The sequence below is a fragment of the Schistocerca serialis genome, chromosome 8 (assembly GCF_023864345.2).
Source record: "Schistocerca serialis cubense isolate TAMUIC-IGC-003099 chromosome 8, iqSchSeri2.2, whole genome shotgun sequence".
In the NCBI taxonomy this organism is placed as follows: Eukaryota; Metazoa; Arthropoda; class Insecta; order Orthoptera; family Acrididae; genus Schistocerca; species Schistocerca serialis.
This window is the reverse complement of record NC_064645.1, coordinates 337,514,590-337,529,925: the sequence shown is the minus strand read 5'-3', so window position 1 is coordinate 337,529,925 and position 15,336 is coordinate 337,514,590. Positions and strand designations below refer to the sequence as shown.

General features: G+C 44.3%; 1 protein-coding gene across 1 annotated transcript in view; it reads right to left on the bottom strand.

The window, feature by feature from the left end:
- Positions 1 to 15,336, bottom strand: part of LOC126417005 (kinesin-like protein KIF26A) — a 247,829-nt gene that overhangs the window by 93,252 nt on the left and 139,241 nt on the right. The window contains exons 4-5 of the mRNA XM_050084892.1: positions 12,586 to 12,679; positions 5,113 to 5,304 (exon numbers count right to left, since the gene is read on the bottom strand). Of these exons, the coding sequence (XP_049940849.1) occupies positions 5,113 to 5,304; positions 12,586 to 12,679 (286 nt within the window). The remainder of the gene's footprint in view (positions 1 to 5,112; positions 5,305 to 12,585; positions 12,680 to 15,336) is intronic.

Here is a 15,336-nt window from a genome sequence, read left to right as displayed (position 1 = left end):
ATCGTAAATCCCACTTGTTTCTTACCTACTACCACTTTCAAAAATGATTCCAATATTTTCAGGAGATTCTTACTGAACACTTTGCAGGCTATGTTAATTAATGAAATGTCTCTATAATTTCTGCATTCTTGTTTATCGCTCTGTGTGTGGAATGGTACAATGATTTCGCCTTCTACTCAGTTCGCACTCTTTGTTCGTTCCAAATGTTGGTCACGAATCTGTATATTTGTCTCGTAAGTAACTCAGTTGTTACTCCCTCTCACCTTGGAGCTTTCCTGACAGCAGCGTATCACAAATTTTAAGCATATTTATAGATAATTTCATTTACTGCATTTGTAAGACAGCCAGTTTTCTCTGAAACTGTCCTCTAACTTATTTCAGAGGGTAATAAGTAAATTCCCTTTATTAAGTAATCGTTCAATTGCACTGCTCTGTAATAGCAGGGCCGGGTTAGCGTCGCCAGCGGCAGTTTTCATTTCACTGTTCAGTTTCCTTGGCTTTCCTCAGCAGCACGGTGGTGGTTTCCACGAGTTGAAAACTTATAAGCTGACTTCACGAGATAAGAATCCTTTTAAGAAGAGTTGGCCATCATAAAGATGTTAAGCCGTGGGCAGAGTCTCAACTTCGGGTAGCCAGACCCGCATGCGCGTCTATTCTCGTCCTCCAGCTCACTCTCCAGGAGGGACATGTAAAGCGCTTTTTCTGTCGAAATAAACAAGGAATTTTTCGCAGAACGCTTTTAGCAAGATAAGAGATCTCTAGTCATCCGTGGCTTCCCGGAAGGCAAATGGATTTTCGTTTTGACGCCTTGAAATAACGTTAGATATAAATTTCCGGAATCCAGCTTTCTGTATGGGTCATACTGATATTTTCTGGAGACCATGCGCTTTTCCCTTGTGTCTACGGATCCCGTGCTTTTCCGCTGTGTCTACGTGCAGAGAATTTGATGGTTTCTTTTCAGAACTGTGTCATAGAGTGGGAGAGATATTCTCTTTTCCGCCACAACCCACAGCACTACTGGCTCAGTATAGCAAAAAATCCACAAAATCTACAAGAGTAGGAGATTGTTTAATACCTTCACTTGAGTGTTACTGGACGGCGCTCGCATCTTGACCCCCACTGGCCAGTGATTTCCTACTCAGACGAAAAAGGGCACAGAGCAACCAGAAGGAGGAGGACTTCTGTCTGGACTTTTGCAGAGTACAGACGGTCAAATGTTTGTAGAGTAAACTTATTGCTAGTACAGGAGAGTTAACTCATGATATGAGCCTTGTTGTCACTACAAGGACATCTGTACTTGAGCATTAAGTACGAAACGGCTGAATCTAAAACTCCAGTCGCTACTTCTGCCGTCCTATATACTCGCACTCTATGCTCTTGGTGAGACGAGTCTCTTTTGCATCCGCGGTAGCCGTTTATACTTGAAGTTAACTTGCTGATTTCAGGAGATGACCACCTGATTTTAAAGCCATGTATCCAGCTTGTTGCTTTTAGTGCGCACGTTGGCAATCTTACGGTGTTCGCTTCTATCTTTCCGTGTGCTTTCAGTATTTGACTAACAACTTACGCAGTCACTGGTCGATTCCGGGAATTATTACTGTCACTGTGTTTGATCGCCGGTCGGAGTGGCCGAGCGGTTCTAGGCGCTTCAGTCTGGAACCGTGTTGCTGCTACGGTCGCAGGTTCGAATCCTGCCTCGGGCATGGATGTGTGTGATGTCCTTACGTTAGTTAGGTTTAAGTAAAGATGTTGAGTCTCGTAGTGCTCAGAGCCATTTGAACCATATTTGTGTTTGATCAGTTACTCACCACTTTGTCAATGGTTCTTTTTAATATATCAGTGGGCGATTTCCAAGTTTAAAGACAATCAATCTGATTGTTTTAGTGACTATTTGTTTCCATTCCCCGCGAGGGGTAGCCGCGCGATCTGAGGCCCCTTGTCACAGTCCGTGCGGCTCCCCCCGTCGGAGGTTCGAGTCCTCCCTCGGGCATGGGTGTGTGTTGTCCATAGCGTAAGTTAGTTTAAGCTACATTAAGTAGTGTGTAGGCTTTGGGACCGGTGACCTCAGCAATTTGGTCCCACAAGACCTTACCACAGATTTCCAAATTTTTGTTTACATTCATTCCTTGAAGTTCCCTCCTCCCATTGATATGTCTGGTTGGTGTGGTACCCACTGGTTTCACGTTTAATTGGGCCACCCCTAATAATAGCCATTTAAATAAGATGTTTCCGTTGCGAAACAGTATCTCTGTTTTAAATTAATTTGCATGATCATTTGTGGCAGTGCATCACTCTGTTGGTCAACAGAATTTGGTGATATGCACCATAGGGGTATGCACCCAGCCATAACCGACAACCACACGTCGTGTACAGGTATGATATAATGTATTTACTGTGTTTATGTTGTGTAGGTGAGGAGTTTAAACCCCGTTGTGTGGTTTGGAAGCGAGCACACACTACCTCACTTCCTGTACTTAACGTTCATTCCTACCACAGGCGTATTTCGTCCCTGTCTGCACGATAACAAGGAAGTAACGCTAGATTAAGAACAGAAGAGGATAGCACAACTATTCTGAAATAATAATCAACTGCAGACTATTTTAACAGGTATAGTTTGAAAAAGGTAAGACCACAATTACGTCAGTAATTGAATTCATACAAGATAAAAAGACACTAAAATCGGTGGCGAAGGTACCTTGAAGTAAGATAAGAGATTACGGAACCGAGATACATTGTTCGGCTAGCCAAGAAAAACTGTACACATGGATTTTTAAAGGACACTTGACAAAAGCGAGCAATATGAGTAGAACCTCTTCAACTTTTGTATCGTGTCGCTAAAATAGTACATACAATTGTTGGCGAGCGAAAGAGAAACGGCCTAATGATCGCATACGACAGTAGAACATAGTACTTTACCTTATTGGCTGCATGAAGGCGTCGTTGGTCAGGTGGCGATTTCCATTATCAATGCCCACTCTAATTTTAGATGGTCAGATTGTGGCAACCAGCGAGTAATTAGGCTGAGGACTGATTTTCTGATTAGCTGCTAACATTACAACGAGCACCAGGTGCCTGCAGCACTCATTTAACTATCTGCGCGTGGCACCTAAAAGATAGGAGCATGTAGTCTGGAGATGGACTGTACCAGCCAGGGAACGCGTCTAGACTGCAGAAGAAATCAGGTCCAAATGAGGTAGCGCCGTTCCGTGGATGTTCTGCAGAAAAAGGCCGATTGACAAAGTGTCTACTTTTCATAGTCAACTTAACAGTGCTCATTTTCACAGTTTGAGAGAGTCTACGAAGTTAGGTAGGCTAACACTGCCTTCCTCGAACGGTTAGGCTCGCTTATCTGACACCATTGCGTATCCATTCGCGAAGGACCGTTCAAACTAAGCACATAAAGGTCCCTTACAACGGTAAACTTGATCTTGGCCAAAAATTGCCAACTTTAGAATTCACTGAAGCGCCAAAGAAACTGGTATAGGCATGCGTATTCAAATACAGAGATATGTAAACAGGCAGAAAACGGCGCTGCGGCCAGCAACGCCTATCTGAGACAACAAGTGTCTGGCGCTGTTTTTAGGTAGGTTACTGCTGGCATAACGGCAGTTTTATCAAGATGTAAGTGAACGTGGTATTATAGTCAACGCACGAACGATGGGACATAGCATCTACGAGCTAGCGATGAAGTGGGGATTTTCCCGTACGATCATATCACGAGTGTACCGTGAATATCAGGAATGCGGTAAAACATCAAATCTCCGATATCGATGCTGCCGGAAAAAGATCGTGCAAGAAAGGGATCGACGACGACTGAAGAGAATCGTTCAACGTGTCACAAGTGCAACCCATCCGCAAATTGCTGCAGATTTCAATGCTGGGTCATCAACAAATGTCAGCGTGCGAACTATTCAACGAAACATCATCGATATGCAGTTTCGGAGCCGAAGGTCAACTCGTGTTCTCTTGATGACTGCACGACACAAAACTGAACGCCTCACCTGGATCCATCAACACCGACATTGAACTGTTGATGATTGGAAACGTGTTGCCTGGTCGGACGAGTCTCGTTTCAGATTGTATCAAGAGTATGGACACGTACGAGTATGGAGAGAACCTCATGAATCCATAGACCCTGCATGTCAGCAAGGGACTGTTCAAGCTGGTGGAGGATCTTTACTAGTATGGGGCGTGTGCAGTTGGAGTGTATGGGACCAATGACACGTTTAGATACGACTCTGACAGGTCACACGTTCCTAAGCATCCTGCCTGATCACCTGCGTCCATTCATTTCCATTGTGCATTCCGACGGACTTGGGCAATTCCAGCAGGATAATGCGACACCCCCACGTCCAGAATTGCTACATAGTGGCTCCAGGAGCACTCTTCCAAGTTTAAACACTTCCGCTGGCCACCAAACTCCTCAGACATGAACATTATTGAGCATATCTTGGATGCCTTGCAATGTGCTATACGCCTCATACTCTTATGGACAGCTCTGCAGGAGTCACAGTGTCAGTTCCCTCCAGCACTACTTCAGACATTAGTCGAGTTCATGCCACGTCATATTGCGGCTCTTCTGCGTGCTCGTGGGAGCCCTGCAAGACCTTAGGTGTACTTGTTTTTTTGGTTCTTTAGTGTATTAGCAACCACGACCCGCAAAATTTATGGACAACAGTCCAACGGTCGTGTACTGTGTTGTGATCACTGTCGATATTTACCGTCATCACCTACAACAAACATAATACCACAAATAAATTTTCGCAGAAATATCTTTGATAGCCTCAAATACTAGTTGGGGTGTAATCACCCTAACCCCCCATTGGAGAGAGTGGCATCATAAGGCAGCGGTGAAATCGATAGCAAAGATGGAACACCTTTAAATACAGCTAAATGGTTCCTTCATACTCATATAAAGCCGAAGCATGATATTGGAATAATCGGCGTCAGTTCTCGAAAAGGTGTTGGATGGGGGAAGTGGTCAGTATTGTATTCTTGGATTGCCCAGCGCACCCGTCAGGCACTTGTGGGAACGATAGTAAAGCAGCGACAGCAGGGAGGAGAGAGAAGAGCAGCGCCCAGTGTAAGCAGCAGGGCAGGCGGCAGACTCACAGGTGTCGTGCGAGGCGAGCAGGTCGGCGACGCGGTCGTCGTGCAGCTGCAGGGCCGACACCCGTACGGAGAACCGGGCGCCGCTTCGCTGCTTCTGCTCGGCGATGGCGCGGAACAGCCACGAGATGGCGCAGGGGATGACGCCCAGCGAGGGCGCGTCCTCCGGGCTGCCCACCATCGTGCGCGACTTGCCTGCCAGGAAAACAACTTCCAATTGGCTCGTCTGCAAAACACACACACACACACACACACACACACACACACACACACACTTACAGGGTCAATAACTTCATAATTGGTGTTTGAAGCGAAGTCGATCACAAGACGTGACAATTAACTCTTTGAAACCAACCACAAAAATTTAAAAAAAGCAGTCCAGATCGCAATAAATTATTTATGTTCGAAACAGTAGCCGAGGCTATCGAGGCGACCGCTCGCGTTAAGCTAGGAATCCAGGTTCGAGACCCGGTCTGGGACAAATTTTCAACTATCGTTTTTGGACTTACTTCAAAGCAGGAATGCGGCTAGTGTCGTTGGTTTATCTTAATTCATAATGGCATAGTAACATTCGTTAAACTGCGATAGTGGCGTAGTGCGTCTATGAACGGCCAGAAGATGAAGAAAAGGATTACAATTTCTTTATTGCGCGACTGCTTTCATAGGAAGGAAAATGGAAAGCAGTACATACGCCTGTATCGTTGTGTTAAACTAAATTATCACAAAAGCGCTATCACATTTCGCTGTTATTCTAACAACTTGTAATTACGATACTGTCAGTTGTTTCTACAGGGTGTTACAAAAAGGTACGGCCAAACTTTCAGGAAACATTCCTCACACACAAAGAAAGAAAATATGTTATGTGGACATGTGCCCGGAAACGCTTGCTTTCCATGTCAGAGCTCACTTTATTACTTCTCTTCAAATCACATTAATCATGGAATGGAAACACACAGCAACAGTACGTACCAGCGTGACTTCAAACACTTTGTTACAGGAAATGTTCAAAATGTCCTCCGTTATGGAGGGTCCGCAGCTCGTAGTCGTGCGGTAGCGTTCTCGCTTCCCGCGCCCGGGTTCCCGGGTTCGATTCCCGGCGGGGTTAGGGATTTTCTCTGCCTCGTGATGACTGGGTGTTGTGTGATGTCCTTAGGTTAGTTAGGTTTAAGTAGTTCTAAGTTCTAGGGGACTGATGACCATAGATGTTAAGTCCCATAGTGCTCAGAGCCATTTGAACCATTTGCACCGTTAGGGAGGATACATGCATCCACCCTCCGTCGCATGGAATCCCTGATGCGCTGATGGTCGCATGGAATCCCTGATGCGCTGATGCAGCCCTGGAGAATGGCGTATTGTATCACAGCCGTCCACAATACGAGCACGAAATTCTCTACATTTGGTACCGGGGATGCGTAGACAAGAGCTTTCAAATGCCCCCATAAATGATACTCAAGAGGGTTGAGGTCAGGAGACCGTGGAGGCCATGGAATTGGTCCGCCTCTACCAATCCATCGATCACCGAATCTGTTGTTGAGAAGCGTACTAACACTTCGACTGAAATGTGCAGGAGCTCCATCGTGCATGAACCACATGTTGTGTCGTAATTGTAAAGGCACATGTTCTAGCAGCACAGGTAGAGTATCCTGTATGAAAACGTGATAACGTGCTCCATTGAGAGTAGGTGGAAGAACATGGGGCCCAATCATGACATCACCAACAATGCCTGCCCAAACGTTCACAGAAAATCTATGTTGATGACGTGGTTGCACAATTGCGTGCGGATTCTCGTCAGCCCATACACGTTGATTGTGAAAATTTACAATTTGATCACGTTGGAATGAAGCCTCATCGGTAAAGAGAACATTTGCACTGAAATGAGGATTGACACATTGTTGGATGAACCATTCGCAGAAGTGTACCCGTGGAGGCCAATCAGCTGCTGATAATGCCTGCACACGCTGTACGTGGTACGGAAACAACTGGTTCTCCCGTAGCACTCTCCATACAGTGATGTGGTCAACGTTACCTTATACAGCAGCAACTTCTCTGACGCTGACATTAAGGGTTATCGTCAACTGCACGAAGAATTGCCTCGTCCATTGCAGGTGTCCTCGTCGTTCTAGGTCTTCCCCAGTCGCGGGTCATAGGCTGGAATGTTCCGTGCTCCCAAAGACGCCGATCAGTTGCTTCGAACGTCTTCCCGTCGGGACCCCTTCGTTCTGGAAATCTGTCTCGATACAAACGTACCGCGCCACGGCCATTGCCCCGTGCTAATCCATACATCAAATGGGCATCTGCCAACTCCGCATTTGTAAACATTGCACTGACTGCAAAACCACGTTCGTGATGAACACTAACCTGTTGATGCTACGTACTGATGTGCTTGATGCTAGTACTGTAGAGCAATGAGTCGCATGTCAACACAAGCACCGAAGTCAACATTACCTTCCTTCAATTGGGCCAACTGGCGGTGAATCGAGGAAGTACAGTACATACTGACGAAACTAAAAAGAGCTCTAACATGGAAATTAAGCGTTTCCGGACACATGTCCACATAACATCTTTTCTTTATTTGTGTGTGAGGAATGTTTCCTGAAACTTTGTGCGCACCTTTTTGTAACACCCTGTATACTCAGGTAATTGTGGATATGACTTCCCTTTGGAATACTGATAAGTGTTGGCGGCCAATGCGAGGCTGTCGACTCTTCCTTTAGACTCGTTTTAATAGTTTTCAGTGCTGAGAATAAATCAGGGTCCACCAATAAAAATGTCCTAATAAGTCTGGGCAGCAATAAGTCGCGAAATTTGTCTCGAGCGCTAATCATCGTAAAGACTGAACGGATTCTGTCCACGACAGCGATTTGGACTTCGTGCAACGCCAGGGCAGCTGCTAGGACGAAAAATACTGCTGTAAAGTTGGCTGCGAGGCGCATTCCCAGTGTTAATATAATTAAATTCGCTGCTGCAGTCTTCCTACGTAATCAACAGTTGCGCTTCCCGGGCCATTATCTGGCTTCACAGAACTTCACGTGCAGTCAGGTTTCCATTGCACTATGCCTCAACGATCTCTTTCACGATGGACTTACCTGCCCCCATCAAGAGTATTTTATAGTTGTGCGTAAGGCATCCCAGTTAGCAGATGTACGACTACCTGCTATGGAATCCACATTGACTCTTTTGTTATACTCAATGAAATTACTGACGTATTTCCTAATAGAAAAGCAACAATGTATTATGTTACATTCATTTATAACACTGTGCAGTAGTATATTATGTGTTGTATATACGAGGGTAATCCCTATAGTCCTGACTTGGCGCCCAGTCACTATCACCTGTTCCCTACGTTAAAAGAACATTTGGCCGGAAAGCGACTCAGCTCCGAAGACGAAGTGAAAGAAGAGGTTCATAACTTTCTGAACAGAAGAGGTTCATAACTTTCTAAACAGCATGGCGGCGAGCTGGTATGATATGGGCGTACGAAAACTGCCACAGTGTCTACAAAAATGCATCGACAGAAAAGGAGATTATGTCCAAAAATAGTTAAATGTTCAAGCTCTAAACTGATGTAAACCATTGTAGAAATAAACAGGTCTATGTACTTATAAAAAAATAGGAGACCTTACTTTTGGGATTACCCTCGTATTGTAAGTAGGCTGTTTAGGTTGTTTATTTTGTTTAGGTAGCGCTCTGTGTGAAAATCACTGATTGTGATGTGTGCAGTCTGTGGCTGGTTTGCATTGTTGGAATATTTGCTATTGTAGTGTTGGGCAGTTGGATGTGAACAACGCGTAGCGTTGCGCAGTTGGAGGTGAGCCGCCAGCAATGGTGGATGTGGGGAGAGAGATGGCGGAGTTTTGAAAGCGGATGATCTGGACGTGTGTCCATCAGAAAGAGTACATTTGTAAGACTGGATGTCATGAACTTATATATATATATATTGGCGCTCGATGTATTGCAGTAGTTCGAATAAAGAAGATTTTTGTGAGGTAAGTGACTCATGAAGGTATAGGTTATTGTTAGTCACGTCCATTTTTTTTTTGTAGGGATTATTGAAAGTCAGACTGCGTTGCGCTAAAAATATTGTGTATCAGTTTAGCAAGAAAATTAGGATTGTGTCAGTATATTCGCATTGTGAAGGGACAGATCAAGATAAGATGGATAGTTTTTATGAGGCACTCAGTGATGTAGTTGTTAGAGTAAAGGACAAGGACAGTGTTCTGCTCATGGGTGATTTTAACGCCAGGATTGGAAATCGAACAGAAGGGTATGAAAAGGTTATGGGTAAATTTGGAGAGGATATGGAGACCAACAGGAACGGGAAACAACTCTTGGATTTCTGTGCCAGTATGGGCTTAGTAATCACAAACTCCTTTTTTAAACATAAGAACATTCACCGGTATACTTGGGAAGGCAGGGGAACCAGATCTGTCATTGACTATATAATAACAGATCAGGAATTCAGAAAGGCTGTGAGGGACATACGTGTATTCAGGGGATTCTTTGATGACACTGATCATTATTTAATCTGCAGTGAAATTGGGATTGTGAGGCAGAAAGTGCAGGAGGTCAGGTCCATATGTAGGAGGATAAGAGTGGAGAAACTTCAGGATAAGGAAATCAGGCACAAGTACATAACAGCGATCTCAGAAAGGTACCAGTTAGTTGAGTGTAGTTAATTACAGTCATTGGAAAAGGAATGGACAAGATACAGGGACACAGTACTAGAAGTGGCTAAAGAATGTCTTGGAACAGTAGTGTGTAAAACTAGGATGAAGCAAACAGCTTGGTGGAATGATACAGTCAAGGCAGCCTGTAAAAGGAAAAAGAAGGCGTATCAAAAATGGCTACATACCAGAATCCAGGTAGACAGAGAAAGTTATGTTGAAGAAAGAAACAAAGCCAAACAGATAATTGCAGCATCCAAGAAGAAATCGTGGGAAGACTTTGGAAACAGGTTGGAGACTATGGGTCAAGCTGCTGGAAAACCATTCTGGAGTGTAATTAGCAGTCTTCGAAAGGGAGGTAAGAAGGAAATGACAAGTATTTTGGACAGGTCAGGAAAACTGCTGGTGAATCCTGTGGATGCCTTGGGCAGATGGAGGGAGTATTTTGAAGAGTTGCTCAATGTAGGTGAAAATGCGATCAGTAATGTTTCAGATTTCGAGGTAGAATGGGATAGGAATGATGATGGAAATAGGATCACATTTGAGGAAGTGGAAAAAATGGTCAATAGATTGCAGTGCAATAAAGCAGCTGGGGTGGATGAAATTAAGTCGGAACTCATCAAATACAGTGGAATGTCAGGTCTTAAATGGCTACACAGGATAATTGAAATGGCCTGGGAGTCGGGACAGGTTCCATCAGACTGGACAAAAGCAGTAATCACACCAATCTTTAAACATGGAAACAGAAAAGATTGTAACAACTACAGAGGTATCTCTTTAATCAGCGTTGTGGGTAAAATCTTCTCAGGTATTGTTGAAAGGAAAGTGCGAGTATTAGTTGAGGACCAATTGGATGAAAATCAGTGTGGGTTTAGGCCTCTTAGAGGCTGTCAGGACCAGATCTTTAGCTTACGGCAAATAATGGAGAAGTGTTATGAGTGGAACATGGAATTATATCTATGCTTTATAGATCTAGAAAAGGCATATGACCGGGTTCCTAGGAGGAAGTTATTGTCTGTTCCACAAGATTATGGAATAGGAGGCAAACTTTTGCAAGCAATTAAAGGTCTTTACATGGATAGTCAGGCAGCAGTTAGACTTGACGGTAAATTGAGTTCATGGTTCAGAGTAGTTTCAGGGGTAAGACAAGGCTGCAACCTGTCTCCACTGTTGTTCATATTATTTATGGATCATATGTTGAAAACAATAGACTGGCTGGGTGAGATTAAGATATGTGAACACAAAATAAGCAGTCTCGCATTTGCGGATGACTTAGCTATGATGGCAGATTCGATTGAAAGTTTGCAAAGTAATATTTCAGAGCTAGATCAGAAATGTAAGGACTATGGTATGAAGATTAGCATCTCCAAAACGAAAGTAATGTCAGTGGGAAAGAAATATAAACGGATTGAGTGCCAAATAGGAGGAACAAAGTTAGAACAGGTGGACGGTTTCAAGTACTTAGGATGCATATTCTCACAGGATGGCAACATAGTGAAGGAACTGGAAGCGAGGTGTAGCAAAGCTAATGCAGTGAGCGCTCAGCTACGATCTACTCTCTTCTGCAAGAAGGAAGTCAGTACCAAGACTAAGTTATCCGTGCACCGTTCAATCTTTCGACCAACTTTGTTGTATGGGAGCGAAAGCTGGGTGGATTCAGGTTACCTTATCAACAAGGTTGAGGTTACGGATATGAAAGTAGCTAGGATGATTGCAGGAACTAGTAGATGGGAACAATGGCAGGAGGGTGTCCACAATGAGGAAATCAAAGAAAAACTGGGAATGAACTGTATAGATGTAGCAGTCAGGGCGAACAGGCTTAGATGGTGGGGTCATGTTACACGCATGGGAGAAGCAAGGTTACCCGAGAGACTCATGGATTCGGCAGTAGAGGGTGAGAAGAGTCGGGGCAGACCGAGGAGAAGGTACCTGGATTCGGTTAAGAATGATTTTGAAGTAATAGGTTTAACATCAGAAGAGGCACCAATGTTGGCACTGAATAGGGGATCATGGAGGAACTGTATAAGGGGGGCTACGCTCCAGACTGAACGCTGAAAGGCATAATCAGTCTTAAATGATGATGATGATGATGAGTTTAGTGATGATCAGAATAAGTAACGAGATAACTGTCTGAGTACGCTTAGTTTTGCTCAGCTGTTTGAAAATCAAATAACGTAAGGTGTTTGCCAGCACAGTAATTCATAAATTTTTCTAAGGGGAGGTTTCAGTAATATGTGACAGTTTTGCCGATGGCGGATTATTATGCTTAACAAATGATAAAACAGAACCTCTTTTATCAAAAGACGCTCTCTCAACTGCACCGCAGCAGCAGCACCTTCCTTTGTGAACTATTGTACCTCCTCATCAACCCTGACAAAACGGAAGCAATAAACATGCGAAACATTGATCGCACTTTTCATTTATGATGCCTACTTCTGGCTCGTCTGCCACAAGATCTTGAGTGCAATTTTCGGTGAAGATAAGTCATTCTTTCTATAGGACACTACAAGGTGCGACCCTCCAAATTCAATGTGTGTATGTGTGTATGTGGGGGGGGGGACTGGGGGTAGAGTAGTAGAATGAAATGAAAAATGGCATTGATATCCCTTAGGGGATACTCAGCAGTGGCTGTTAGCTGAAGACGGCGGCGTGGAGAACTAATAAATTATTATGCCTAGTTAATTCAAGGCTTCGCCAGAAAACCTCAAAATAATACGATAAATATGTGTTTATAGGGGTTGAAGCGCCAAGAGTGGTTTCGCCAAGTATGCGGATGAGGTCACTGGTACCGTAAGGAGCTTGTAATACTCACCGAGTCCGGAATGCCCGAAGCAGAAGACGCAGCCATCCGAGCCGCTGATGACAGCGTGCAGCACGTCCGTCAGGGCGCAGGAGCACACCTCGCTCTGCAACACAGACCAGCGGCCAATCACAGGCGTTATATCGACAGATACCGTCCCACAAAATTTGGTACGCCAAGCTCTCTTCCAGACTTTAGGATTTATACATCACATAAAATTTTGAGGAAGTAAGCTGGTGAAAGTCGCTAAGTAAATGTCTAAGTTACAAAAGCTTCTGATAAAATGACTAAACTATCAGCCACGCCAGAAACTCGTTCACAGTATTTATACATATCGTCAAAATCACTTTTGGTACCGAGCGAGGTGGCGCAGTGGTTAGCACACTGGACTCGCATTTGGGAGGACGACGGTTCAATCCCGCGTCCGGCCATCCTGATTTAGGTTTTCCGTGATTTCCCTAAATCGCTCCAGGCAAATGCCGGGATGGTTCCTCTGAAAGGGCACGGCCGACTTCCTTCCCTGTCCTTCCCTAATCCGATGAGACCGATGACCTCGCTGTTTGGTCTCTTTCCCCAAAACCAACCAACCAACCATCACTTTTGGTACATTTAGTAAAACAAAAAAAATTTACAGGTGTACCTATTTTTGAGGGGCGTCCAATAGGTAATGCAACACTTTTTTTGCGAAAGCAGGTGGGTTTTATTGAGGATTCCAATACACCATATTATTTCCCAATCTTTTGGTTACAAAATCTAATTTTCAGCATAATCTTCGTTCAGCGCAACGGCCTTACGCCACCGTATTTGGGAGGGCCTGTATGCCCGCATCGTACCGCTCTACTGGTCGGCGTCGCAGCCAAAGTCCCACTGCATCAGTAACTTCCCCATCATCCACATACTGCTTCCTGTGGAGTGCTACCTTCATTGGACCAAACAGATAGAAGTCGAAAGGTGCGAGATGCCGGCTGCACACATTTGAGTAACCCAATTGATGGACGAGTGCGCCAGCCCAACCAACAGACGTCCACTTGAGGTGCGAGATGTTTGGTTGTGATCCGTCGATCACCTCGAATGACAAAATCTGCACGTTCTAACACTGCAGGAGTCACAGCCGTGTGCGACCGGGCGGCATGCTGGAGATCGGACAGGTCTGCTTGATCTTGTTGCCATGATGACAGACGCCTCGACCAACGACTCATCCGGCTTTTGTTCACTGCGCTGAAATTCTGCAATCGCCTGTGAATATCTGCGATGCTCTGGCTTTCTGTCAAAAGATATGCCAGCTCGAAACGCACCTCCCTCACAGAAGCCGTTTTGAAGGCTACGTATAGCGCTACCACCTATCGGAACTTCATGAAACTATAGGAGCTGAAGCGGGAATATTCCACAATGTCCCACAACAAATTCCGAATATTTGCAATCGAAGTTTGCCGGAAAAAAAGTGTTGCATTACTTATTGAACGCCCCTTGTACATAGGTAATCGTAAGAAACGTCAGTATTTCTACGAAGATTTTTTTTATCGACTTCCGGGACGTGCCCATGCAGCGCCTCAATAGTGGACAGACGATACGACAGTGTGTTTCGACAATTCTGAATATTAGTTAGGGTCAAGCCATTCCCTGGTACGATGTCACATAGGCGAAGATAAGGGCAACCCAACAGCCAGCCCCTGAACGAAAAAAATCTCTGACCCGTCTGGGAGTCGAATCCGTCTCGCTGAGCGCGCAATTACCGAGGAGGACTTTCTGCAGCGTTAAAAAGGTAGCGTGTTTGTTTCCCTAGAATTACAGAAACGAGTTCTCATTTTTTTTAAATAGGGAAACATTATTTCTCTATTATATAGCTGTTTTAGTCAAATATGTACAAATTACTTTAAATAAGATTTAATAATTCCAATCCCAAAGAAAGCAGGTGTTGACCGATGTGAAAATTACCGAACTATCAGTTTAATAAGTCACAGCTGCAAAATACTAACGCGAATTATTTACAGACGAATGGAAAAACTGGTAGAAGCCGACCTCGGGGAAGATCAGTTTGGATTCCGTAGAAATGTTGGAACACGTGAGGCAATACTGACTTGACGACTTATCTTAGAAGAAAGATTAAGGAAAGGCAAACCTACGTTTCTAGCATTTGTAGACTTAGAGAAAGCTTTTCACAATGTTGACTGGAATACTCTCTTTCAAATTCTGAAGGTGGCACGGGTAAAATACAGGCAGCGAAAGGCTATTTACAACTTGTAAAGAAACCAGATGGCAGTTATAAGAATCGAGGGACATGAAAGGGAAGCAGTGGTTGGGAAGGGAGTGAGACAGGGTTGTAGCCTCTCCCTGATGTTATTCAATCTGTATATTGAGCAAGCAGTAAAGGAAACAAAAGAAAAGTTTGGATTAGCTATTAAAATCCAGGGAGAAGAAATAAAAACTTTGAGGTTCGCCGATGACATTGTAATTCTGTCAGAGACAGCAAAGGACTTGGAAGAGCAGTTGAACGGAATGGACAGTGTCTTGAAAGGAGGATATAAGATGAACATCAACAAAAGCAAAACGAGGATAATGGAATGTAGTCGAATTAAGTCGCGTGATGCTGAGGGAATTAGATTAGGAAATGAGACACTTAAAGTAGTAAAGGAGTTTTGCTATTTGGGGAGCAAAATAACTGATGATGGTCGAAGTAGAGAGGATATAAAATGTAGAGTGGCAATGGCAAGGAAAGCGTTTCTGAAGAAGAGAAATTTGTTAACATCGAGTATAGATTTAAGT